Source organism: Delphinapterus leucas, unplaced genomic scaffold (genome assembly GCF_059928025.1).
Source record: "Delphinapterus leucas isolate spDelLeu-1000000601 "Yukka" unplaced genomic scaffold, BTC_Dleu_Yukka2 spDelLeu_asBTCV2_sq60, whole genome shotgun sequence".
Lineage (NCBI taxonomy): Eukaryota > Metazoa > Chordata > Mammalia > Artiodactyla > Monodontidae > Delphinapterus > Delphinapterus leucas.
Window position 1 is genome coordinate 142,800 of NW_028322269.1, and position 26,644 is coordinate 169,443.

The 26,644-nt window shown below is 35.2% G+C and overlaps 1 protein-coding gene across 1 annotated transcript in view; it reads right to left on the reverse strand.

Annotated features, from left to right (window-relative positions):
• Nucleotides 1–26,600, reverse strand: part of TMPRSS11D (transmembrane serine protease 11D) — a 70,042-nt gene extending 43,442 nt beyond the window's left edge. Inside the window, exons 1-3 of the mRNA XM_030760127.2 lie at nucleotides 26,482–26,600; nucleotides 4,872–4,993; nucleotides 2,884–3,002 (exon numbers count right to left, since the gene is read on the reverse strand). Coding sequence (XP_030615987.1) covers nucleotides 2,884–3,002; nucleotides 4,872–4,993; nucleotides 26,482–26,489 — 249 coding nt within the window. The 5' untranslated portion in view covers nucleotides 26,490–26,600. The remainder of the gene's footprint in view (nucleotides 1–2,883; nucleotides 3,003–4,871; nucleotides 4,994–26,481) is intronic.
• Nucleotides 26,601–26,644: the final 44 nt, after the last annotated feature.

Sequence of the window (26,644 nt, forward strand, 5' to 3'; positions counted from 1 at the left end):
TGACAGAAAATTATATGTGTTTGTGCATGGATGATTATGCAGTTTTCATGAAAAGTACTTGGAACATCAAAATATTAAAAATGGATATATGAGTATTGAGATTTTGTGCATATTTCTTTCTCTTTATATTTCTTGAATGCCTTGACTTTTCTACTTTTTTATTATCTTTACAACAAAAGACAATATTAAAATTATTTTCATTTTGATAACACTTTATACATTACAATTTACTTTATAGACCACTTTTGAGAGTAATTCAAGAATAACAAATTAGATTGTATAATTTTTTTGTCATTGGGATTGGGTTTTAAAGACTTACTGAATATCTTCCAAATGTGCTGGTAGTACTTTTGAAAAGAAACTTAGTTTATATTTTTCACATTGCTGAATATGTACGTTGTGCTTTATGCCTTATGCCGTTTCTCTCCATATCAGTCTTTTGCAATTTTACATATGCTCTATGAAGGATGCGCTGACCTGACATATCTGATCTGTCTGGCAGGAACTGAGTGACCTCTTTAGGGCTGAGGATGTCTCTGGCATCTTGCTTTAATGACAAATAGTTGGGTTCTAATTCCCTATAATGAAGCTGGGATTCTCAATATACATAATTACAGTTTGCTCCCTTTTATTAGACTGGGTAAATAGCTGAAACATTACATGATGTCTTTGTGTGGATGTGAGGACTTCATTATGAATAACTGTCCTCAGACTGGCCTCCTGAGATGTTTGTCTCTAGTGTCTTCGTCAAGAAATTTAAGAATGTCTCTTGCAGTGTTAATCACAAGAAAATCTGTTCAGATTTGCATGTTGCCCTCTGCCTGATACAGAGGTACTCACAGGCTCTTTGTATTTGTCTGTGTAGTTTGTATTTGTGTGTGTATTTGTGGGGCCCAGCCTCAGAGTAGTATTACTAACCCAAGCACCGATTATTGCATAAATCAGTACCTTTCAACGTCTAAACTGTGTGGGCAGTCAGTCGTGAAGTAATTCATTACTAATGACAAAGTACCAAAGTTTTTAAAAACTGGCATTTTTAAATAAATGTGAATAAATTTAAGGATATTCTTTAAATACTAAAAAAAAAAAAGAATGTCTCTTGGTTTGAAGTCTAAACAATGGGCTCTCATGATGCAAATGATATAAATAAATATTCCTGTTGATTTTTTAAGAGCAGGTTGGGAAGAGAAAGTAGGAAGTTGGGGAGGTGGATTGCTTTGGTAAGCCTAAAATGGAAGTTTTATGTGCATTTCCACATCTTCTGGAATATGCCCTAATTCAAGTTTCAACCCCTTGGCTTTCTTCTGGACCACAGTAATGAGCTTCTAACTAGCGTTACTGTGTGCAGGCTCTTCTCTTTATAGTATAATTTTTATATTCGAAACATGAATCTGTCAGATCCTGTTTGCATCATTCTGCCTCTAGCTCAAGACTTTCTCTCTACAAGACAAAACCCAAACATTTTAGCTAAGCACATTCTCCTCCCTATGCCTTGGCTCATATTTTAGCTGTGGTGTGCCCTACTCATTCTAAAGCTAACCTGAAAAGAGTCATCTTTTATAAGACGCTGTATCTGATCTCCATAATTGGATATCATTTATCCTTTTACCACAGACTTACATCTGCGTTGCTCTCATGTCACATACTCACTGCATACCTTATATTATAAATATTTGTAAGCTTGTTTAATCTCCCATGTTAGACTAACCTCCATGAGGGCAGATCCAATATCTACTCCACTTTTTGTATGTCCACAGCATTAGACAGTATTGATGTTTAATAAAAGTTTATTGAAGGAACAGGAGGCTCCCACTTCTGACATAATTAACTGATGTTCCCCAATATTAACCCTACCACTGCCTCCTGGCCTAGATTCTGTTCCCAGATTATTCTGATTCAGCTGCTTATTCTGATTAAACATTTAAATTATATACTAACTTCCCTTGCTCTAATTTAATGCTCACCAAGCACTTTTCTCAATACTTGGCTCCTAGTGTAGTTTGCCCCTAGGGGAAAAGGGTGTTAGACAAGTAGATGATTCAGTCCCCCAGCCATGATAATTCTCATTATAGATTAACTCAGTGGTTCCCAAAGTGTGGTCCCTGGACCATAGCATCAGCATCACCTGGGAACTTGTTAGAAATGCAAATTCTAAATACTGAATCAGAAACTCTGACACTGGGGCCTAGAACTCTATTTTTAATAAGCCTTCCAGGTGATTTTGCTAAAGTTTTAGAACCATTGGATTAATTTATAACCTTAGGAATCTTAGAAAACGTTAAGGGTAAGTGAGCAACCCTGAGATTGTTCAGCTCTGACTGCAGGGCTGAAGGCCAAACCCTGGTCTGTGATGATAAACCAGTGCTAAGGGTCTGCTTGTGAGGTTTCCTGGTAAGCAGCCTGGGGGCCTTTTCAAGTGAGAGCCCAGGCTTTCTTTGTATATTTTCTATGTCGATCATTGAACCAAAGTATGACATTCTCCAAACTATGTTAATATGTATTTTAACACCTACTACCTGTATGTTTAGTTGGATAAGAAAAAAGGAAAGAAGGCAAAATGAAAAGGATTTAAAAAGACAATCTCGAGGGTAGGAAAAATGCTCAAATTGCATAAACAATAGACTTCCAATCTTTGAAGTCATAATCATAAAAAATATGTTTACTCATGACCTAAAACTTTTCACTCATGATGTAAGAAAATATGAATAAAAACAAGTGTACAAGCAAATTGACTTGGAAAAAGCACAATGAAACACATCTTTCACCATTCGGGGAGGAGAATATGTAGAGCATCTAGGAGTTGCAAATATATCACAAAATATTAGGTTTATTATCATAATTGTTTTATGATATAATAAAGAGGAAATGCAAATATTAACTTACCTCAGACTCAATTTTTTCACTCAAAGACCTACATTTCTGTGTAATTGGTGAACGTAGCTCATCAGTACATTGAACATTTAGGATTTGAAAGCTGCTACGGTAAAAGTAATCTTTTTCCCCTGTAAACAAAGAAAAGGCAGGATCAATCTCACATTACTAAGTACTTTAATCTGTATTTTATACAGGATTATGGGAGGCTATGTTATACAATTAAAAAATATTTGATTCCCTTGAAAGAAAACTCTAAACTTAATATAATGTAACTATAATAAAATTATTTTTCTTTCAGTTTTTAAAAAGATTGGCAATGCTGTAAGTGTTAAAAATACATGAAAATCAGAGCAGCGTTATTTGAGAAGTTAAATTGTTCAGTAGTATCATAATTTTCATTCTTACTATAGGGAGATTTGTGATTACAGATTTATTCATTCAGGAAATATTAATGTCTATAATACACTATTATTCATTTATAATTAAGGAATAAAGTAATTCTGAATAGTTTTAAAAATTATTTCAAATACTATTCTTTTTAGAGGGATTAGTGACTTATTGGTTCTCTGGATTAAGCTAGAAAATAACTTCTGACAAGAAAGTTAATCTGGTTGTTCAATGTGAACTATTTGCATCACAAAGGGTCTTCCAATGGATATATTAAGCTATGTGAAGGAAATAAAAATTCCTAAAACATACTTGTCCTTACCTTAGGAACATTATGAACATGGACATAACCTAACCTGTCTCAGGAAAAAATTCCATGCTTCCATTTGATCATTCACATACATAATTTATGCAGAGAAATACCTCAATCAGGGAAAGCATTTGAGATCATGGGGATAGGGTTGTGTGGTCCTTTGTGGCAGAAGGACAAGTCTTTCTAGGGCCATAAGTGGTCACTGGTATACACTTTGAAGAGGACTTATTTAAGGCTTCACCCTTTGTGTTTAAGTGTGACAATACAGTGCTGTTAAGAGCGAAAATTCATTAGTTTAATCTGAAACTTGATGTTTGCTTTTCACTCTTCCGTAATTCACCTTGGACATATTTGTCTCTAGGTGATTTGATAGCAAAATGTAGTCAAAAGCAAAATTTAGCCACGACTTTATAGATTGACTGAAAAGATTATTCCTAGTTACTGGAATAAATAAATTTGTTCTTGCTCAGTCTCCACACTCATACATACTCATATGCCTTCACACTCTGCCCCACCCTGCCCCAATGATTTAAATAATTTAACAGGACTATAGCAAAATTTAAAAAAAAAACAAACTCAAAGTGTTTTTTCAGGTAAAGGAAACAGATTATAACATATATTATCTAGTGAAATATGACACATTTTATCTACATTAAAACATCTGAAAGAATATTCACTGAGATATTGTTTGTGAATGAGCAGGGTATATGCATTCTTTATATTATTTCTTTGTTTCCTACTTTTATGATGTAATGAAAAATTAAACTAAGAGGAAAAAAAGGAACAGAATCCTTTTTAAAGTTTGTTTTTAACCTCTTTCTACTTCTTAACTTCAAATTCATCTCCTATCATAATTGTTCTGCTCCTAAGATTATTTTCGGGAGACAGGTCGTGAATTAACAAATATTTAGATACATCCAACTTTTAGATGTTGAAACTTAAGGTCCTTTGCAAATTTTAAATGAAGAAGGAAATCATGGTATTTATGAAAGAACAAAACAAGTGAACTCTAGCATCAGAAAAATATTGAGTTTTTTCCCTTGGCTATAATAATTCTTGTCTGGGTTTAATGTTGTTTAGTATACTAAAAAAGCCCAAAAGAAAAAGAAGAGAAAAACTACTGAATTAGAGAAAATATAGACATGAACATATATTCAGGGGTATATGAATAAATATATAATTATGTTGTATTAAGAAATAGAAGTGGCAATAAAAGTGAGAATGCCAAACTTTTAATCTGAAAGTATATTTAGCTAATTCATCTGAAGAGTGGTATATCCAATCTTCTGGTACTTACCAAAAGCTAAAAAGTGGACAAGTAAACCTGTGGTCACTGCCAGGATCGCCACAACTGCGATGACAACAAAACATACTATGTATGGATTCACAGATCTTGAGGCCGATGGCATCCATGATGGCCTTAGAACAAGAGAAAAGATCAAAGGCCACTCATTTCACTCAGAGAAGCAACCATTTCAGCTCTCCTGATCATTTTCTGCCTTCTGAAGTCTCTTAGCTTGCACATGGCTCTATTATAGAAAACCGATTGTTTCTTGATAGGAATATAGTTCTGGAAATGAAATCTAACTGAACAACACTCTCCTTAATGGTTTTTCTTTCAATTTTTTTTTCAGCACTAAAATGTTGACATTTAGATAGTTTGATAGAAGAATAAGGAAATCTGACCTCAGGTTTGCAATTGCTTTTCCTTCTTCTGCCAGTTGATGAAGTTCTCAAGAATAACAACTATTTCTGTTTTACTACAACTCCTTCTAAGACCCTATGTTGGACACTACTGTAGTAAGCTCCCTTACCTGGGCACCATCCTCAGGGATGTGCTGAAGAGAGATCATTTTGGGTGGGGAGAGGGGTGGAGGGAGTCAGACAGTAGCATTTCTCACTGTAATATTCTCCGGGTTATTAAAATGGGGATATGTCTAGAGGCTGAGAGCTGAGATCCAGAAGAGTAATAAGCACGTGTAATTAATTAGAACTGTACCAGCAGATGAGGATTTGCGTAATTTTTTTCACCCATGAAATCATCAACAGCAGTGTAAGCCAGTAGATTTGTACTAACAGTATCTGGTATTATATTAGGCATATAATCCAAATACTTCTCACGGCCTCTCTCCCTATCACACACACACTCACACTGGGGAGGTCACCAGAAGAGCTTAATGTGAATTCCTGTTTTATCCCTTGTTTGCTTGGACATCATATTGTCATTTATCTGAGATTTTCTTCATCTGAAAAAATGGGAATAATACTTGCCTCACAAGGCTAATTTGAAAATCAGTGAGGTTATATTAATTGTATAAAGTATATATTTCTATTAAGTAGGTTATCCACTAGACTGTGAGAACCTTGAGGATAAAGATGGTATTCATGCGTATGTTTCTGACAGTTTGTAGGATACCTGGCATATATAGGTGGTCCATAGATTTATGATATTTATAAATATTTGTTGTATGTGTTAACTCCTGGGTGTGTTTTAGATTTAAAAGCCTTAACAGAACTGAAAAGCACTTACATTTATCTAGAATATAGTCAGATTTCCATTTTTTCTATTTGTTTTGCTAACATTCTGGTATAAGTGGGAAGGGAATGCTCTGAGAGTCAGTGATTCCCAGACTTTAGTTTTCACAGCAGGGTTGCCTGATATTGTTTGGGCTCTACCCAACTCACATACTGATGAAAAGGCATCTCCTGGTATTTTACATTGTACCACCTGCACATTGTACGCTATGGCTATGGGACCAGTATCATTTCAGAAGATTATTGGAGGTGGACATAGACTTGCCAACTTCCAATTTTGTTGAATAAACACATTAAACATTACAAAAATTGACCACGCTCAAATATTATTTTTTAATAAAAGGGCATTTAAATTGATAAAAGTAGGAAGGACATAATCTCATAATAACAAATTAGATGAATAATTTAGCTCTAGCTTAATGATGTCTTTTTACTACATTGCTCTTATTTGTTCATTTTGCTATGCTAATCAAAACTGACTTTCAGCAACACTGGTCCAGAGTCCAACTTTTGGGAATGACTAACTGTAGTAATTTTCTAGTAGGATAAAATTGGCCCATTGACATTTGCTGACTTTTTGAGCCTCAGTTTACCCTTCTGTTTCCTACTGGGTTTGTTGTGCCAATGACATGTGGTCACAGTTGCACAGTGTTTGGCATTTGTAAGTTCACTAAATATCAGTGGCTACTCAGCAGGGGAGAGTCAAAAGAAGAGCTGGAAGCAAGCCATCCCAAATAAGTTTCATACTGATTGACCCCCTACGGCAACAACAAGGGACTGTATCAATTTACATTCCCACCAACAGTGCAAGAGGGTTCCCTTTTCTCCACACTCTCTCAAGCATTTACTGTTTGTAGATTTGTTGCCATTCTGACCGGTGTGAGGTGATACCTCATTGTAGTTTTGATTTTCATTTCTCTAATGATTAGTGATACTGAGCATTCTTTCATGTGTTTATTAACTATCTGTATATCTCTTTGGAGAAATGTCTATTTAGATTTTCTGCCCATTTCTAGATTGGGTTGTTTGTTTTTTTGATATTGAGCTACATGAGCTGCTTGTAAATTTTGGACATTAATCCTTTGTCAGTTGCTTCATTTGCAAATATTTTCTCCCATTCTGAGGGTTGTCTTTTTGTCTTGTTTATGTTTTCCTTTGCTGTGCAAAAGTTTTTAAGTTTCATTAGGTCCCATTTGTTTATTTTTGTTTTTATTTCCATTTTTCTAGGAGGTGGTTCAAAAAGGATCTTGCTGTGATTTATGTCATAGAGTGTTCTGTCTGTGTTTTCCTCTAAGAGTTTTATAATGTCTGGTCTTAATTTAGGTCTTTAATCCATTTTGAGTTTACTTTTGTGTATGGTGTTAGGGAGTGTTCTAATTTCATTCTTTTACATGTAGCTGCCCAGTTTTCCCAGCACCACTTATTGAAGAGGCTTTCTTTTCTTCATTGTATATCCTTGCCTCCTTTATCAAAAATAAGGTGACAGAGTGAAGTACGTCAGAAAGAGAAAAACAAATACCGTATGCTAACACATATATATGGAATCTAAAAAAAAAATAAAAATAAAGTGGTTCTGAAGAACCTAGGGGCCGTGCAGGAATAAAGACGCAGATGTAGAGAATGGACTTGAGGACATGGGGTGGGGGGAAGGGTAGGCTGGGACGAAGTGAAAGAGTGGCATGGACTAATATATACTACCAAATGTAAAATAGATAGCTAGTGGCAAGCAGCTGCATAGCACAGGGAGATCAGCTCGGTGCTTTGTGGCCACCTAGAGGGATGGGAGAGGGAGGGTGAGAGGCAGACCCAAGAGGAAGGAGATATGGGGATATATGTATATGTATAGCTGATTCACTTTGTTATAAAGCAGAAACTAACACACCATTGTAAAGCAATTACACTCCAATAAAGATGTTTAAAAAAGAACCCCAAAACAAGGGACTGATTGTATTTCCAGAGGTGAATAGAAGTATCAAGATTTATGAGTGTAGAATGAGAAGTTACTAAAAAACAAGGCTTAAGTTGGAAGCCAAAATACCAAAAAGCAAAAACCATAGGCTGGAGTCAGCATATGCTTTAGCTTGGATGAGCCTCCCATGGGAATGGCTTTAGAACCAACCTTGCTTCAGTTCATGGAAAACATATTAAACCCAATGGCTAAAAAGCACCATGAGACATGTGACTCAATAAACAAAGGGTGTGGAGCTCAAATTACCTTAATCTCACAAGCCATAATTAATTACATAAGAATAGGTTGTTCCACCTTGTAGAAACTGCTGAAGAAATATCTGCTCTATTGTTAGCAGTGCAGCTTGTCATTGAACCTCTGTATGTGGCTGATTATAAAGCTTATGCCAACACACACTGAACTGTATACAATATTTGCTCTGCAAACTATTAGAGAAAATATATTTGCTAACACTGTCTGAATTTTGACTCATATTCAGTGGAAATCTTCAAGCAAATACTTTGCTTTTAAAGCATGATCCTGATTAGTAAAATTTTTAGTGGTTGTGTTTAAACAGCAAAACAAATATGCAGTTGTGAAATATTTAACCAGCTTCCACCTCCTTCTTTCTCTCTCTCATTGACTTGGAAAATTACATGAATTTAGAAAACTTATTCTGTGCTCTTATTATGAGAACCTAAGTGTCAGACTTTATACATGCTTATTGCCTACCTTCATATTAGTCTTGTAAGATGGGTATTATGATCCCTATTTGGAATATAGGAAAACTGAGGTTCAGAAAGTAAATAACTCAGGAATGACAGAGCTGGAAATGGAAACCAGGGTGGTTAGAATAAAAGAACATGGACTTCCTCTGATGTAGACTTCCTCCCTCACACTATAGAGATGGAAAAAATTTTGGGACTCCTATCTCCTGTGACATCACTTGGAGGAAGCAAAGGGAATCAACATCTATTGAGTGCTTATTAAATTGAGTGCTAGGATTTTGTTCTTACACATAGTAAATGTGCAATAAAATAATTGTTGATTTAATTTTAATTTGAAATTACACCTTACATTAATATATCAGATTTATGTAGGAATACTAGTTAACTTCTGCCATTGACACATAGTTAGAAGCAATATATGGTTGTGGATTAATAGAGTCACTTGGCAATAACTTTTCATTATTTGTAAGAATAGAGGAAAACAGCGACAGGGTAATTGCAAATTCAGATATACATAGTATGTCCGTAGAGGACTTTTAGACAATTTTGTGTCCATTTAAATAAGATTTCAGGTATGATAGTAACAAAGATTTGGTCCACAGTTGTTTTCTCCTGATGTGTATTCTTCCTCAATGATCCCATCCTATGCCCTGGTTTCAGCAGACATATAATAAGGTAATATTTTCTAAGATAGATCTTCAACCCAGACTTCTGTCTTTGAGCTCTACATCATTATTTTCAATTATGCATTGGACATCTTATGGGTGTTTTAGAACATCCTTAAATATAACAGTTCAGTTCAAAACTGAACTTGCTTTTTCTCCAGCCTGCACTCATGTCCCACTATTTCTAATATTGGTGAATGTCACTACCATCTATCTGGTACCGTTAAAGATCCAGGAATTAGCTGTACCTGCTCCCTCTTGGTAAGTTCCCACATTCGAGAGGTCATTTGTGCTTATACCTACTGCCTAAATCTTTCTGTCCATCACCTCTATCTCTTTCTTAATTCTGGCTGCTATTATTTTGTATTATGTGAAATACCTCTTAAATGTTCTCCCTTCTTTCATTATCAAGAGACATTTGGTGAGTGCCTGCAATGTTCTAGGAAAAATTTAATTTCTGTGAATACAATGAACAGAATCATAGCACTCCTAATAATGGGGGGAGAGAAATGAGTAGGATAAATAAAGAAAGGAAAAGAAAAAAAAGCAAAGGAGTAGGAAGAAGTATAAGTACGGGGTGCTGAAAATTTAGATAGAGTGGCCAGGAAAGGCTTTGCTGAGGAGTTGACATTTGAGTAAAGATCAGAAGGAGGTGAGTGAGCAAGCCATGAATATACCAGGGGGAGAATTATCTAGGCGGATAAACAGCAGTTTGAAGGCCCTGAGCAAGGAGCTCACATGATAAATTTGAGGACCAGCAAGAGAGACAGCTGAACTGGAGTGGAGTGAGAAAGTTAGGGGTGGTGGATACTGGAGGAAAATAAGGTCAGAAAGATAATGATCAGGGAGTCAATGGTTTGGGGAAGATCACTTAAGGCTTTGAAAGTAAGGACTTTGGTCTTTATTCTCAGTGAGACAGAGTCTTTGAGGGTTTTGAGCAAAGACTGACCTCAGATCTATTTCTTCAGTAGGATCACTCTGGGTACTTTGCGGGGAATAGTGGGCCTGGATGGTGTGGGAGACCACTTAGGAGGTCATTAAATAATAGAAGTGAGAGACGATGGTAGTTTAGACAAGGATGGTAGCAGTGGATGTGGTAAGAAGTAGTCAGAGTGTGGATATATTTCGAATTTAGACCCTAGAGGATTTGCTGATGATTCACTTATGAGATGTGGGAAAAAGAGAAATCCAGATCGAATTCAAGATTTTTGCCTCTTTCCAATCAACACTTTAAAATCCTTCAAAGGATTTAAAAAATGTAGATCTTAGGGTCTGACATCCTCCCCTTCCAATAATACCTCATTTGAAATTTTTCTATAGCTCATGAAAATCCTCAGATGGCATTCAAATCTTCCATGGCATTTAAGGCCAATCATATCCCCCCTGCAGCTTCATCGTCTGCCACATCCTCACCTGCCCACTTGACCCCAGCCAGATCAAATGTCACAGCCCCTTCTGTATGTGATGTCTTTTGCGTGGAAAATGTCATACCTGGTTAATTCTCATTTTATCCTTAAAATAATTTAAACATCTTTCATTTCCCTCCAGGTAGATACCTTTTTCTCCTCATCTGATCTCATAATGCTCAATGAATTTCTCTGTTGCAGTCCCTTATCCCTTCATGTGCATCCATAATCTAGGCTGTAACTCATGAAAGGTAGCGATGCATCTTGTCTGCCAGGATATGCCCCATTCCTACATAATACCCATTACAGAGTCCACATCAGGCATTGCTATGGAAAAATTTATGAATGACTCTGCAAAGGGGGTTTTAAAAAATAATTTTACTATAGTTTGGAGGGACTTTATGTAAGATTGTATGCTGTGCATTCTTATTTTAAATACTGACAAAAATATAGATCAGAGAATAATCTCTGCCATCTATTGAGTGCTTACCATGTACTGGCTGAACTTTTCTACCTCATTTAATTTAATCCCTATTAAAACCCCTTATTTACAGGTAAGAAACAGAAGCTTACTCAGCTAGTAAGAGAGCTGGAATGCAAATACAGGTCTGTCAAACTCAAACTACAAATGGCCACTTCAGATGGGAGGAAGTTTTCTGTTAATCATCACGTTGTTGTTATTAATTTCTGTCACACTTACTACCTTATTGTTGATACTAAGAAATGGAAAGTTCAAAAATATTTCTATAGCCCTTGTATTACAGGATATACAAACACATATATTTGAGTGTGTGTTTTTACATTTTATGTTGGAGTTATGAAGAATATGAGAAATGGTTCCAAAGTAGAGGAACTTACTCTATTTTAGTCCCTTTCATTAACTTTGGATGGTGTCACGAGGCAGGCAATAGAGACTATCTAATTCAATGATTTAATTTTTTAAGTTGAGAAATACTTTGTTCAGACAAGGTCTTGAAAGGCTTGGAAGCTTAATGATTAAAACAGATGAAAATGGAGTAGCTTCTCTGTTTGATTTTGAGTTGTGGGAAAAGGACACCTTCCTATTTCCAGCAAATCACTGATCTAGTCCAACACTTTTATTTATTTATTTATTAACTTTATTTTGGTTGTTCTTGATAACCTTAGGTGTGCTCCGAAAGAAAAGAGAGACAGGATTATTCAGGATTGCACAACTGGATGATGGTATTATTCAGGATTGCACAACTGGATGATGGTAGAGTAAGTGCCATAGTTTTAAGACTTCTTGAATATGTTTGTTTTATTAAAACATGATGCATTCTGAAAACTCTGGGTTCATATGGAAGATAAGATTCCTATCCTTGAATCACAAATCCACAACATTTTATGTGCATGTACCTTTGGAATGCACTACATTACTTTCTTTTAATTCAATGGTTTACCTTCCAACTTAACTTTATCTTGGGTAACATTTAAATAAGTTTATATTCCTTGAGGATATACAGCACTTTATACCAGTTGAGGATACAGAGACTGGGCAAGTGGTAAGGGACCTGAGCAAGCCTATACAATGCTTTTTTGAGAGTTAAGAAAAGACAACTTCTCTGGGAAACAGAGACAGTGGTGTTTCTTGGTCTGCATGCAGCTCTACTCTGGGGTAGACAGCTTGTCAGGGAGCATAGGCACCATCTAGGCTTCCAGTCTCTCTCTGAACCAGCATTTCTGTGCATTGCACAAACTGCACAGGTGTGTACAACAGACCTGAAATGATGTGTCAAAGCTTTGAAATCTGCTGCTAGTGGGAAAAGCCAATCTAGGATTCATTTTTTTCTCATAAAGTTTGCAAATTGATATGGACAAATGACTAATAGGTATTATGTAAGCATGTGCCTATGTTTGCATGTATGTAGTAGTTGAGTTGGAGAGTTGATGGTGGTTCAGGAGAACCTGCTACCAATGAAGCCAAGAGTGTGGGCTCAGTAGCTTCACAGGCTAGTTAAGTTCTTTCTTTCTTAGGACTCAGGCTGTATCCTGGAACTCAGGCTCTTTTTAACAGATCCAGGCCACAGATTCAACCCCATGAGAGAGTGTGGCCATAATAAGACAAATCCATCCTTATTGCTGGGGGAAAAATTAATTCCTTCCCTATGATGCTCTATTCATACTTTGTCTAATTGGTTCTAAACTTGAAGGAGTCAATTTTTCATATACTGGAAGTTCATGGACATTCTTTTTTTTTGGAGCAGAAAAAGGTTTATTTCAGGGCCAAGCAAGGAAAATGGGCAGCTCATATTCAAAAGCCCAGAACTCCCATGGACATTCTTTCTCCAGTTTATTATTATTATATCATTGAAGTGTATTTTAAGATGTTTTACAGCAATTGTTACTTGATTAAAAAGATTCACTGAGTTCTACTGTTTGAGGATAGATCTTGGGCTGCATTAAACAATTATTGGAGAAGGGAAAAATTATAGATTATACTTCAGCATAGTATATCAAGTTTTAATTTACTTGGACCCAGCTACATTGAAAAATAGTTCCAGTTTTGTAATACATTCTTTGTTAATAATGTTCACTTTACATTTCTGCAGTAAGTAAGGAAATTAAAAATTATTTCTTTTTGAGATTTCCTTCATTCTAATATCAGTCATGTTTTTGAAATGAAAGACCTGAGATATAAAAGATTCCTTTCATTGACTTTAAACTTCTGAGCATAGTGTTTAATTCCTGCATTGTAAAAGACTTATAAGGAGATGTAGAAAGAGAACTAGAGTTAGGAGGTGTGGATTCAGGTTCTCTTTCTGTCAAATCTAAGCTATAAGGTCTCATGTAAATCATAATTTTTTCGAACTCCAGCTGTCTTATTTTAAAAATTGATAAAACAATACCTTCCCTAACCAAAGAGAAAAAAATAAAATGTATGTGACAATTATTTGTAAAATTCTGAAAAAGTTTTTCAGAATATAAGGCATTATTATAGGGACAACTGAAGTATACTAGAAAGATCTCAAGAACAGAAGATTGTTATTCCAGTAACTGTTGAGTGAACTTGAATGAGTCCTTCTAACATGGTGGAGTCTCAGTTGCCCCAGATGTACCATGGTGATAACAATATCCACCGCACAGTATTTTGTGAGAATTAAAGCAGATAATATGCATGCTATATAAACTATAAAGTGCTAAAGAAGCACAGGGCACCTTTGGAGTAAGAAGAAATTGTTTTCATTAATCAATTTAATCTTATTTATTACCCTCTGTTCATATTTAATTTATACTATCAAGAGAAGAAAATATATTTCATTTAAAATATTCAGTTTTACCTATTTACCTATTCTACTCTATCTCCACTTTTTTCAAGCTTACTTTATACACATTCTTTTTCAGAGATGACTTCTAATTTATATCTTTAGTTGTAATGTTTTTCATGAGCTCCAATTTCCTCCAACTGACACCTGGGTGTTATCATATATATACCTTAGACCAAGGGAAAGGAACATGTCCACAGCTGCCTCTACTGAAGTCCTTTTTGTAGTAGAAGAAATTTAATATTAGTTTTCTACTCTTCTTATATATTTCTACTCTTCTTATTCCTTTATTCAGAAAGATTTATTGGTTTTACATGCCTGTAATTTTGCCAGACATGTAAAAATAAATAAAATTCCTTAAATAACTTTAGAGTGATAGGTAAAAAGTGGCACATAAGCACTCCAAATGCTATAGAAATTGAGAGGTCAGAGAAGTAACTTTTGGTTAAAGGAAATATAAATTGATTCCAGTCTTCATGGAAGATGTGGCATGTGAGCTATACTTTGCAAGATGGGCAGGACTTCTGAGTAGATGAAGAAACAAGAACAAAAGAGAAAGTGCAAAGTGTGCTTGGGGAATAGTAATTGGCCCTGTATTGTACTTATAGATTAGTAAATGGAAAAATAATCTGGAAAACTAAGTCAGTCAAGATTATAGAAGACACTAAGTGTGATGGATTTGGAGTCTTTGCTTGCTTTAGGACATCACTGAGGTTTTTGAAATGAGTAGTTACAGAAAAACAGTAGTGTTGTAGAAAGGCTAATCTGGTGGCCTGATTAGGCCACAATGGGAGGGAGTTGGGAGGCAGGAGGTCTTACTGGGGAGACTAACTCATTAGTCTGTGAATGGGATAGGATGGGCCTAGGGCCTTGCAGAGACTGTATGATGGAAAGGGAGGGATGGAGGGAAATATGGAAGATGGAAAACTAGGATCAGTCCCTGATAGAGAATTCAGTGCCAGAGGCAAGAGGAGCAAGATGAGGCTGAAGGCTCAGCCTGAGTAACTTAAGAATTAGTTATACTAGTTATATGAATAGACAATTTGAGTTTTTTCAGGTATTTTAATAATACTTAATTTTAGTAACTAGCAGTACTTGTATGATATTTCCCAGCAGTTAGCTGGAAAGGTACGTCTAACCTAAGAAAAGATCTTGGGACTGGAGGTATCCTTTCTGAAGCCATTATCTGAGAGAGAGTAATTTAAAGCTCTGAAAAAGAAAGTGTGAAACCAACTCATTTCACTAAATTTGGATTAAAAAAATACAATGTAAATGTCTAGGCAGATATGCAGACACACATGAATTTGATTTCATAAAGAACTTCCCATTACTACAGCCTTAGGTATCCATTAATAAGTGAAAGCACTTGGCATTATGAAAATCAGTATGTGTATATAATTTAGGTGGCCATCAATTAATATCTACTGAACACATATAATTACACCATTGTCCAAAGTGAAATAATTTTTACATATGAGACTAAAAATGCAATGAGCCATGACCCAGTGAAAATGAACTTTTATTGTGGCTTACAAATAGAAAAGAAAGAAATACAAAATTTTGTCTGTACTTCTTTAACTAGCCTACACTTTATATATTTAGATTTTTTTTTTTTTGGCTGTGCTGCATGGCATATGGGATCTTAGTTCCCCAACCAGGTATCGAACCCACACCCCCTGCAATGGAATCATGGAGTCTTAACCACTGGACTGCCAGGGAAGTCCTAGCTAGTCTACACTTTAAAGAGGCATGAATAGTCAAATGAATGAAACAACATAAATGACTACTCATGCTGGGTGCTTGGGTGTATGGTTATTTAAACAGTTGATTGATGGTTTAATGGAGTTGGAATTGTCCTTCAGTAGCTGGTTATTTTGTGTACTTATGGCATGATATAATGAGAACAAGGTCAAAGGTTTCATCGCAGATAGATTTTCCCAACCAGTTCAGAGCTATAGGTTGAGCTTTTGTTCTTATTTGCTATTTTGCTGGTGTGTTCCTTTTGTAGTACAGAGCTGGACCCCTCACCCCATAAAGAGTAAGGAATTGGAGCATCTAATTAAACAAAATGGTCTTGGCACAAGCTATACCACCAAGGTGGCACATTGATCACCCCAATAAGGGCTTCATGCTGAATGCTATGTGCTTTTCTTGTGTGGGCAATATTGTTTTTGTATATTTTAATACTTTCTTATATCTTCAAGATTAAGAATGCTGATGCTGAAATGTTTATCAGATATCCAAGATAACCTTGGATATTTATCTTGTAATATTTTGTCTCAATTTCTTGGTGCTGCATGGTGATGCTACTTCCATGTATTTCTAATGTGATTCCATGTTTCTTTATATTTTTGACCTTATCTCTTACTTCTTTCTACCTCCGTGTTGTGCTCCAAACATCCTGGCACTCTCCATCTCAAGGATTTTGTGCTTGCTATTCCCTCTCCTTGGAACACTTTTCTTAGGTTTCCCCAGGGCTCCCTCCCTCCCTTCCCTCCTTCAAGTCTTTGCTAAATTGACACCTTCTCAGTGAGGCTTCCCTACTTAAAATTGCTCGTCCTCCGCTAGTACTCTCTACCCTCTTTTCCTGCCTTATTATTTTGAAGAGCACTTAGAGCCTTCTGATATACCATATTACTTATTTAGTTTGTTATCTGTCTCCCCTCATTGATTTAGAAGCTCCAGGAGGGTGGGGATTTTCCCTTCCTTCCCTCCTTCCCTCCTTCCTTCTCATGAGTAATGTATTTATTTTAAGAAGACTGGTCCCATTACTCTGGTTTCTGTATATTCAACATATTCAAGAACTGTTCCAAGAAAGGCATTTACTAGAAGCAGGAATTAATTCTGATATTGAAAAGACTGTAAAGGAATGTGACATCCAAAAACAAGAATCTTTGTTCATGAGTCAGGCTGATTTCATAGGCCTTTTCAGGGGAAGAGATTCTTGACTGTGGAAGACTTATCCAAAGAAAATCAAAGTTCTTCCTTTTCAAATCACAGCCCTAATACAGCCTTGCACCCATTGTTTTAAAGTAAGCATTTCCAGATACTTGTTTCTGATCTTTCTTTGATATTTATCTTATTTTAAACTAAGGCAGGAGATGGTATATCTGAATTGTCACACTCATGCTCATTTTCCTCAAGCAGATGGTCTGGTTTAGAGAATGGAATGTACTGCTGAGGAGGGTTTGAGGAATGCTGCTGGACATAGATCAGTAAAGCTTGCCAGGTTTCATTTACTCAGTATATACCTCCAAATTCAATAAAAGGGTTAACCTTGCATAATTATTAATAGAGGATATTTGAAGACTCCTAACTGACATAGAGTCAGTTAAAGACTTAAAGGCATATTCTGGTTACTGCTCTGCTAAACTTAATATATACTTGCTTTTATAAGGAAGGCCAACTTTGCTGGAACTATATAGCTGCCTAAAGGTGGGTTCTGATTCTGTAACTGAGATTATGGAGGCTTTTCCATGTCCAAATAGGCACGGTGGCACTATGGTACACGGTGTCACTGTCTGCAAAGGTGAACCTGCGTAGGTGATCTGAAAACTACAGAACAGTTGAAATACTTCTGGAACTTGACAATGCTGATATTTTAAGACTATTTCTCTAGGAATCACCAAGTCCACAAAGTCATGGGAGCAATGCTCTCTTGACTCTACCACTGTCAAAAAACGTGTACCTGGTGTTTCAATACCAACAACTGTAACAGAGAAAGTCCTGACAGAGGTTACCTATCTCCTTGCTGATTAATGTTAGGGAGAGCTTAGCATGTACTCTAGAACAGGGGTCCCCAACCTCTCAGTTGCGGACCATTACCGGTCTGAGGCCTGTTGGGAACTGGGCCACACAGCAGGAGGTGAGCAGTGGGCAAGCGAAGCTTCATCTGCCTCTCCCCATTGCTCGCATTACCACCTGAACCTTCCCCTCCCCTCCACACTGTTCAAGGAAAAATTGTCTTCCACAAAACCAGTCCCTGGTGCAAAAAAGGTTGGGGACCGCTGTTCTAGAGGGCACTGCTCTTCTATGTTAGTTTTCCACCTGAGTTCTAGAAAGTGTAGCTAGCTATTGACAGAACCATTGAGCCCAGACTAGTTTCAGAGCAAGAAATAACTATTTAGTTGAAGATTTGCTTCCTTGTCTGTTTTCCTCCAAATAGTATATTTTTCCTATATAGATTTAGTTTTCAAAAACTAAATTTTTTTGTTTAGTTTTTTCAAAAACTAAAGAGATTTTCTTCCTCTTTTCTTTAAAAAAATTTTTTTAAACTAAAGATGGTATTTAACCTTTATCGGCACCAACATTATTTTGCCGTCTTTTTGCAAATTACAAAGACATATTCTTGACACTATAAGCATGTGATAGTTTATTGTCAAAATGCTCTTTTAAAAATGTGTATTTGAAATTAATTTTTAAAATTAAATGTATCTATTGGGATGATGAAAATGTTCTGAAATTAGGTTTTGGTGATGTACAAATCTGTAAATATACTAGAAACCACTAAACTGTACACTTAAAACAGGTGAACTTTATGATACATAGCTACATTTCAATAAAGCTGTTAAAATTGTTTATCTTTTAATGATTCTTAACTTACTGCAATAACAAAATTACCAAACTTTCAAAGAGTAATTGACAGTGGGTGGACTTGAACTCACAGAGACAGAAAAGGACTCAATAACCCATTCAGCTCAAGTTTCAGTGCCATTTCCTTGAAAGCAATTCTCATCTAGGTATCGGAATACAGTGGTGTGTAATTGTTAATAACAACAACAATAGCAAACAACTTGTTACAAATAATAGTTAAAGCATTAGAGTTTTGAAATGATTTACTTCTTACACAATTTAGAGCAGATAATTCTAGCATAACATTCCTCTCACTCATTTGTATTTTCTTTCTTCTTTTTTTTGAGTGAAGTTACAAGGAGTGCATTAGGAATTGCTTATAAGCCTGGTTAGATCAGGGGGGTATGTCACACATATTACTGTTACTTGTCAGGGTGGAAAAAAAGAACTAAGAAGTCCTAGAGAAAAACTTATATTTAAATTTCAGCTGCTAAATGACAAAAAAGCCATTCATTTTCTGTGCATTCTGCAATTCTCCTGGGGAATTCCCAATTCCCCAATTTCTTCCTTTCTTAAGCGGCCTGACCTGTCTAGATAGCAGTGTCTCCCAAACTTATTTGAGCTCAGAAACATTTATTTCCAAAATACCTAACATTTTGAGGAGCACAGTGTTCCTGGAACTCAGTTAGGAAAATGCTCCTCTGTGAGTTGTGACTTGCCCAAGGCACTAAAGTGTTTCTGCAGGAGAGGAATGGGAAATGTATTGCACACCCAGGTTAGGGGGCATGCTCATTCATATTTAAACACACAAAGATACTTCTTGCTGTACCTCTCTCTCCATTTTGAGTACTTGGGAGACTACCTTGTAGCTGTTTAGTTTAGTTGAAGTTGTTTTGTTTAGTACTTCTTATATTTTAATGTATGTATCAATTGCCTATTATGTAAACTTAAACTTAGTGAATCTGGGGTTGGGCCCAAGATTCTGCATTTCCAACAAGCTCCCAGGTGATGCTGATGCTATTGGTCCCAGTACCACACTTTGTGTAACAAGGGTTTTGGATACATTTAGATCAGAGTAGCTCCAAGACAGAACAGAGTGATTTCTACTGAAGACATCCTAGTTTCTTCTCTGTTTCCTAAAGTCCAAGTACAGAGACAATCCTTTTCTGCTATAAGATCATTATGAAATGTCCAAAACCTTAACTTACTGCTTTGTCAAAATAAAACTAGATATATATTTGCTTTCTATAGAAAATAAATGGGTGAAGTATTTGGGGGCCCTTACTCCTAGCTCATTGTGACTTGATTTGTAATACTAAATTGAAAGTATCAGGATATTCCCTGTTTTATTGTTTCTACAAAGTGTGTCCCAATGAGGTGAGAAATTTGGTACATCACACTCTGGAGAAGCACAAGGCAGCATTTTTTGCCCCACATGTGTTCTTCTTCTAATATTTGATTTGATTGTTATATATAGACCCAAATATTAAAAAATTCTAACCATTACCAAGGAGACAATCCTGTTTAATTTGTATAGAGAGATATATACCAGATTTTTAACATTGTTTACTTGGGGCAGGTGGGGCAGGGAGGCAAGAAAGGAGGTACAATGAAAAATGGGGTTGAAGAAAGAAAAAAGAAATGTACAAGTTAAGTAAAAATGTATTAGTTAAGGGTCTAAAGCAAGAAAGACATTTCAGCACAAACTAGATGAAATAAGTTAGTAGGAATGATAGAATAGAGAATCTAGAAATTTACTTGAACTATTCTCTCAGAGCTACTAGTTAAGGGTTATTACCAGTAACTTGGAAGAAGTGGAGATTGAAACCAGAACCCCATATGTATTTATCATGGTTAGTTCTATTTAACTATATCCAGTAAATGATGATTGTTCTCATAGAAAAAAAGTAGCTTCTAATGAATCATGGACCAAACCCAAGATTAGTTGTTTCCAATGCTCTTGAGTAACATTTAGTTGTATCAATATATTTTTAAAAACATCTTGTACTCAAACCCATCTGAACTTAATCCTAGTGGCTTCTTGCCCAGATTTTCTAAAGAAGCAGGGGAAAGAATTGAGATTCTCAGTATCATTTTCCCAGGATGATTAATGAAATTAGCAGAGTTCCAAGGTCTATGACACTAGTATTTTTGAAGCCTACATAATAAAATATATTCCTCAGAACTTAGTAAAAATGCTGCCAGATACAAAATGCTGGCATTTTGTAAGAGTAATAACATTCTTCAGAATCACAGAATGTTAGCAGTGGAAGGGAACTTCAGGAATATCCGCTCCATCTTAACCATTATCCAGATGAATTGACTGATCTAAAGAGAGATTAAGTGGTGGTACAGAGATGCCTCTTCATTTTCTTAATCTGTGGTTTTTTTCTGAAGTCTTATTTATTTATTTTTCAACCCAGGACATGGTGGGCACTGTATTAACACAGTGTTTATTGAATGAGTGGTGGAAAAATCAATAGATATTGAATACTTATTATGCCATTCTGCTAGACACTGGGGACTTTAAAACAATGGCCAATTGTCCTTGCTTAAGGCACTCATGACTTTCTGAGGGAAGATAAGATATAGCCTATTAGCAGGATTTCACACCCTTGACCATTCCTTTTTATTGAAACACTCTCTTTCTATTAATTTCCATGATTCCACACTCTTTTTATCCTTTTGACTCTTCTTTTAAATGTCTTTTGCTGGTTGCTTCTCCTCTATTCAACCTTAAGAGTCTAGTGTTGCTCCATGCTCTGTCTTTGGGTGTTCACTTTTCTCTCTAGTTGATCTCATTCAGTCAACTTCAATTACCATCTAAGCTAACAGTTCTCAAGTTTTTGTGTGCATAAAAATCAGTTGAGAAGTTTGTAAAAACCATGGAACTGGATGGAATCACACAGAAAGTAAGCAGAGCTATAGAAGAAAAGAAGTTATACCTCAAATTACTTAGAATTTGGACAACAGTAAAATGAGAAGGATCCAGTAACATAAACTCAGAAAGTTTGACCAGTGGGATAGTAGAAAAATCAAGAGAGAATGATGTTTTGGAAGCTTTGTGAAGACTGTGTTTCAAGGAGGGAATGATCTGTTGTGAAGCTGTTAAGTAAAATAAACTCTGAGATCTGACCACTGGATTTTGCATGATCACTGGAGAGCTAGACAAGAGCAATTTTAGAGCTGTGGAGATGAGAATCTGTTTGTAATGGGAAAAGAGAGAATAGGTTAAAGATAAACATGCATACACTCTATGGTCCAGAAAATTCATTTGCAGGAACATACCCAAGAGAAACTCTTGCACATTTGTACCATTGGACCCATTCAAGAATGTTCAGAGCTGTGTTATTTGTAATGGTAAGATCCCCAAACAGTGGATATGTAGGTTATATTATACTCCTACAATGGGATATCATATAGCTGTGAACACGAATAAGTTATTACTATACATCTTATAAAACCTAATTTTGATCCCATGTAATGAATTTAAAATATAGGTAGAACTAAGCACTATGTTCTTTAGGGATATATATATATACACACACACACGTATATATATATACATATATACGTATTTATATGTGTATATATATATCATAAAGATAATCAAGGAAATTTAGATACCACGACAGATAACAGTTACAAGGGCAGTGTTGGGGGAGGGCAGTTAGTGAACAAGATGTAATTGGGGAGGGGCCCAGAGGGTCTTCTAAATTACAGTGATACTATTTTTCTTAATAAATGCTGAGTACTCAGAGGTTCATTTTTAAATAAGCCTTTGTGTGTGATATATTTCATAATAAAAAAATTTTTAAGTAAAAAAAGTGAATGGGAGAAGAAAACAAATCGAGGCAGTGGGTCTAAAGAAACTTTTACAAGAGTTTTGCTGTTAAGGGGAGAAAATGAGAAATGAGGCAATAGCTAGAGAAGAGTTGTGGATCAGGGAGGAATTTTTTTTTTAAACTGAAGATAGCATGGTATGTCTTTATACTGATAGGAATATTCCAGCAGAGAAGGAAACTATATGTTTTAATTTGTTTAATTCAGAATAAAAAAATGTCTAGGTTAGAAAAATGTTCGATGGATTTATTTATCCACTGACTTGAAATTTGAGATCACATATCCTTTTATTAATCATTGATACATTTGTTTATACTTCTGGCACATGAATATTGAAAATATTGTATTGAATCTGCCATTTCTTTTTGTTGAGTTATTCATCAGTGTAAACTTTTCTAAAGTCAGTTTTATTTTCAATGATCTTAGTTACCCAGTGAATGATTTTAGACTTGTGATGGTACTTTAATTTTATATATCATGAGCACATGCTAAATTTAGACTTAAAGAATACTATGAAAAACTGAAATTATGGCAAGTTTTCTTTGCTCAGGAGAATGAGATCCTTCAAGTTGGAGCAATACCTTTTAAGGAATTGGATTGGGTATCTTTAGGTTCCCTTACAACAACAGATACTGATTGTTGTCCTCATGACTTATTTTAGGGGTGTCAACTGTAACCACCCCTATGGTGGCATGGAGTGGCATGAGTCAGATAAGTAACAAATTTCTGAGGAAGTAACTTGAGTTCCTTCTGGAGGACAAATTGGCAGTGGATATAAGAGAATTTGCTAGAAAATACATGATTCTAGGGGACTGATTGCAGTCACCATGTATTATAATGCCATCACCACTCCCCAGCCTGTACCAACATTAGAAAAATAGTCTGGCCAAATGGGCAACTGGTTTAGCATGTGGCTTGAGGCTTTTATGGGCAATACCTTGTGCTTTAAATGTACCATTTTGGGCTCCATGACTGTAAAGGTAAGTTGGTATCCACTTGTCTAATTTCTACTAAGAAATATGTCCTTTGCCTACTGATATACAATTTTAAGCATGGTTTTTGAAAATTAAAATAGCAATTCATAAACCAGAATTGAAACAACAGGAAGAATTTGGAATACATTTTTGACAGTTACAGCCTTTTTTTTTTCCATGGCATTTGATTGGCTTTGGCATGTCTCTCTGGTCAGTTAATCATATCAAGAGCACAAACAAAAAGGAAGAAAATGGAAATAAGATTTGTTATGGTGGGAGGAGTCCTGCTAAGACCTGTCTGTACCTGAGCTGAGATATGCTCATTTGCCTTAAATCTTTCCTTAAACTACATTCTGAATTCCAGCTTTTAATCTTCATCCTGTTTTCCAAACTTCATCTCATACTTTTTATGTAATCCAGTGAAAAAGACACTCTCTTAGAGGACCTAAGAACATCTGAAATAGTTAAGGATTTGAAATGAATAATAATTATATCACGATAACAGAGCTGCCCAGGTCCTCTAATAGGATTTCCCTCTTCAGTGAGGGGTGAACAGATAGGTAAAGAAAGAAACACACCATCTTTGCAACCTTCAGGAGTAGACAACCTAAAAAAGGTCTGGAAGTTTAATTTATACATAAAAGTAATCAAACCATTCAAGAGACCCCATTCTCAACAAAAGGTATCACAGAATTACCTGGAGATTTACCTAAAATTACCTAAAAATGACGTAGAATTACCTAAAAACATATTACTTTCATTTCCCTTCCCCTACCCAATTTGGATACCCTGTTCCCTCAGAGCATATGGAGGAACTGGAAAATAGTGAAGTTTGAGTTTTTTTCTTTTAAATTAAAGATAGTGAGGTGTGTCTTTATGCTGATGGGAATATTCAAGAAGAGTAGGAAACTATGTTTTAATTCATTTCTTGCACTATTAAACTCAGGCATGTATCCTGTCAAAATAAAAATTTGGGACTTCCCTAGCGGTCCAGTGGTTAAGACTCCGCGCTTCCAGTGCAGGGTGCGCGGGTTCTATCCCTGGACAGGGAACTAAGATCCCACGTGCCTCGAGACACGGCCAAAAAATAAATAAATAAAATAAAATAAAATAAAAATTTGTCTATTTTTAAATTACGCGAGCCATTTGAGTATACTCTCCTCTTCCCACTAAAAATTCTACTCTTTACTCATGTTGACAGAAGGCATTGTTTTCTAGTCATGGGTCCTCAAATTGATGAACAAGTTCCATAAGTTATTTTCAAAATTTTACCAGTTTGGCACAGTGACTCTGATTACCTTGTTCCGATAAAATCAACCAACCAACCAACCAACCAATGAACAAACCTAATTGTGAGTTATATATTTTTAGGTTAATAAAAAAGGAAAATCTGATTATATGTAGATGCAGCTTATTTTTAAGAGATAAAGTATTTCAAAGTATGATCCATAGAAACCAAGTTGCAAAGAAGAGTTCTTTGTAATTATAAAGTTTGGTTCTGATTGAGTGTAAGGATGGATCAATTTAGAAATTAGATTGATTCAAGGCATTCTGAAATTGTACATCACTTTCATTATTTCCATGTTTCCCTTTATTTTCCTTTGAATAACATTTAGCTGTTTATGAGATTCAATTTCTTTAAAAAATCAGAGAAATTTCTTTGCAAAATTAAAAACGTTTCAGCAAAATACATTTCAAACTCTATTGTGTTTACCGAAACAATACCAGATTGTTATAGGAGGTTTAGGAATAATGGGAAAAATATAATTCATAAGCTCACCACTATAATACAACAAACACGATTAGTGTTTTATATTTCTCATAGACTTTTTCACATGTATAGTTTTATAAAGTGTTAATCAATGAGTGAATACAATTTTGTGATTTATTTTCACATAAAATGAGAATACATAACAAATTATTTCATAGATTTTAACCTATTTTAATGTGTTATTAAATCTATCCCTTCTATGAATATGAAAATTTATTTTTATTATTTTCTTATATTATTACTTGTTAATTATCATTTATTTTTGGAAAATTAGATTGCTATCCATTTTTTATTTTATATATATTCAAATGCACATAATTGTACATATATTTTATTAAAATTATTTGAATTTTGATTGAGTCTTCTAAAGTTCAGGAGATTTAAAATAAACACAACTACACTTAACATGGCCAATAGATTGTCCATATTTTATTTATTCCTCTTTTAAAATGACTTACCAGTATCATACTTTTCTTTGTTCATGGGAAAACAAAATGAACAATATACTCATAGATGCAGACACAAACACATCAAATTATGTAATTTTGAGATTGTACGATCTAACTCTAGATTGTGCTACAATTTGTTGCTTTTTCTATGTGAAAGTGTATGGTCATAAATAGCTATTAATTGAAAAGAAAACTAGGCAAATACTATTTTTTCTTAAGTATCAACAAGAACTTGAAATTAATGATATCATAGTATATAATAGGTAGACAAATATAGTCTTTGCTTTCTTAAAGAGGACTTCAGGATTCACTGCATATTTAATAGCTAGTAATAATATTGCGACAGGAGTAAAAATAGAGAATCCTTAAAAAACTTTAAACAACAGAGGTAATTTTTACTGATTACATTTTAAAAGCCACACATCAGTTTTTTGAAAAGTTAAATATGAGAAAACAAAAACACTTCCTTATTCAAACATGTTTTCATAACGCTAAGCCATCTTTTTAGGTTTATTCATTTTGTTAAAAATTTAGTCAAGCAGTCAAGCACCTTATTTAAACAGTATCAAGGCATGTTATCTAAACAATATCTAAGAGTTTCAATGAAGTTTTGAGAAAAGTAACTAGAAGATTGCTAGGCACAGCCAAAATTTCTTAAGCTTCTGTACATTTTTCAAATGCTTTATGATATAGTCAAAATTTCAGAACTACAGCAGCAAAAATAGGACTTACCTATACATTTTAATCCTGAGTAATAAAGAGGTCCTTTTTTCTGCCTGTCCAACTGCTCTGAGATTTCCACTCACATGAATGACTCTTGTGTGTTATATGTGATCTATGAAAGAACTGAAGACAGAGGAGGAAATCCCACACAATTAAAACCTAACTTGTTAAA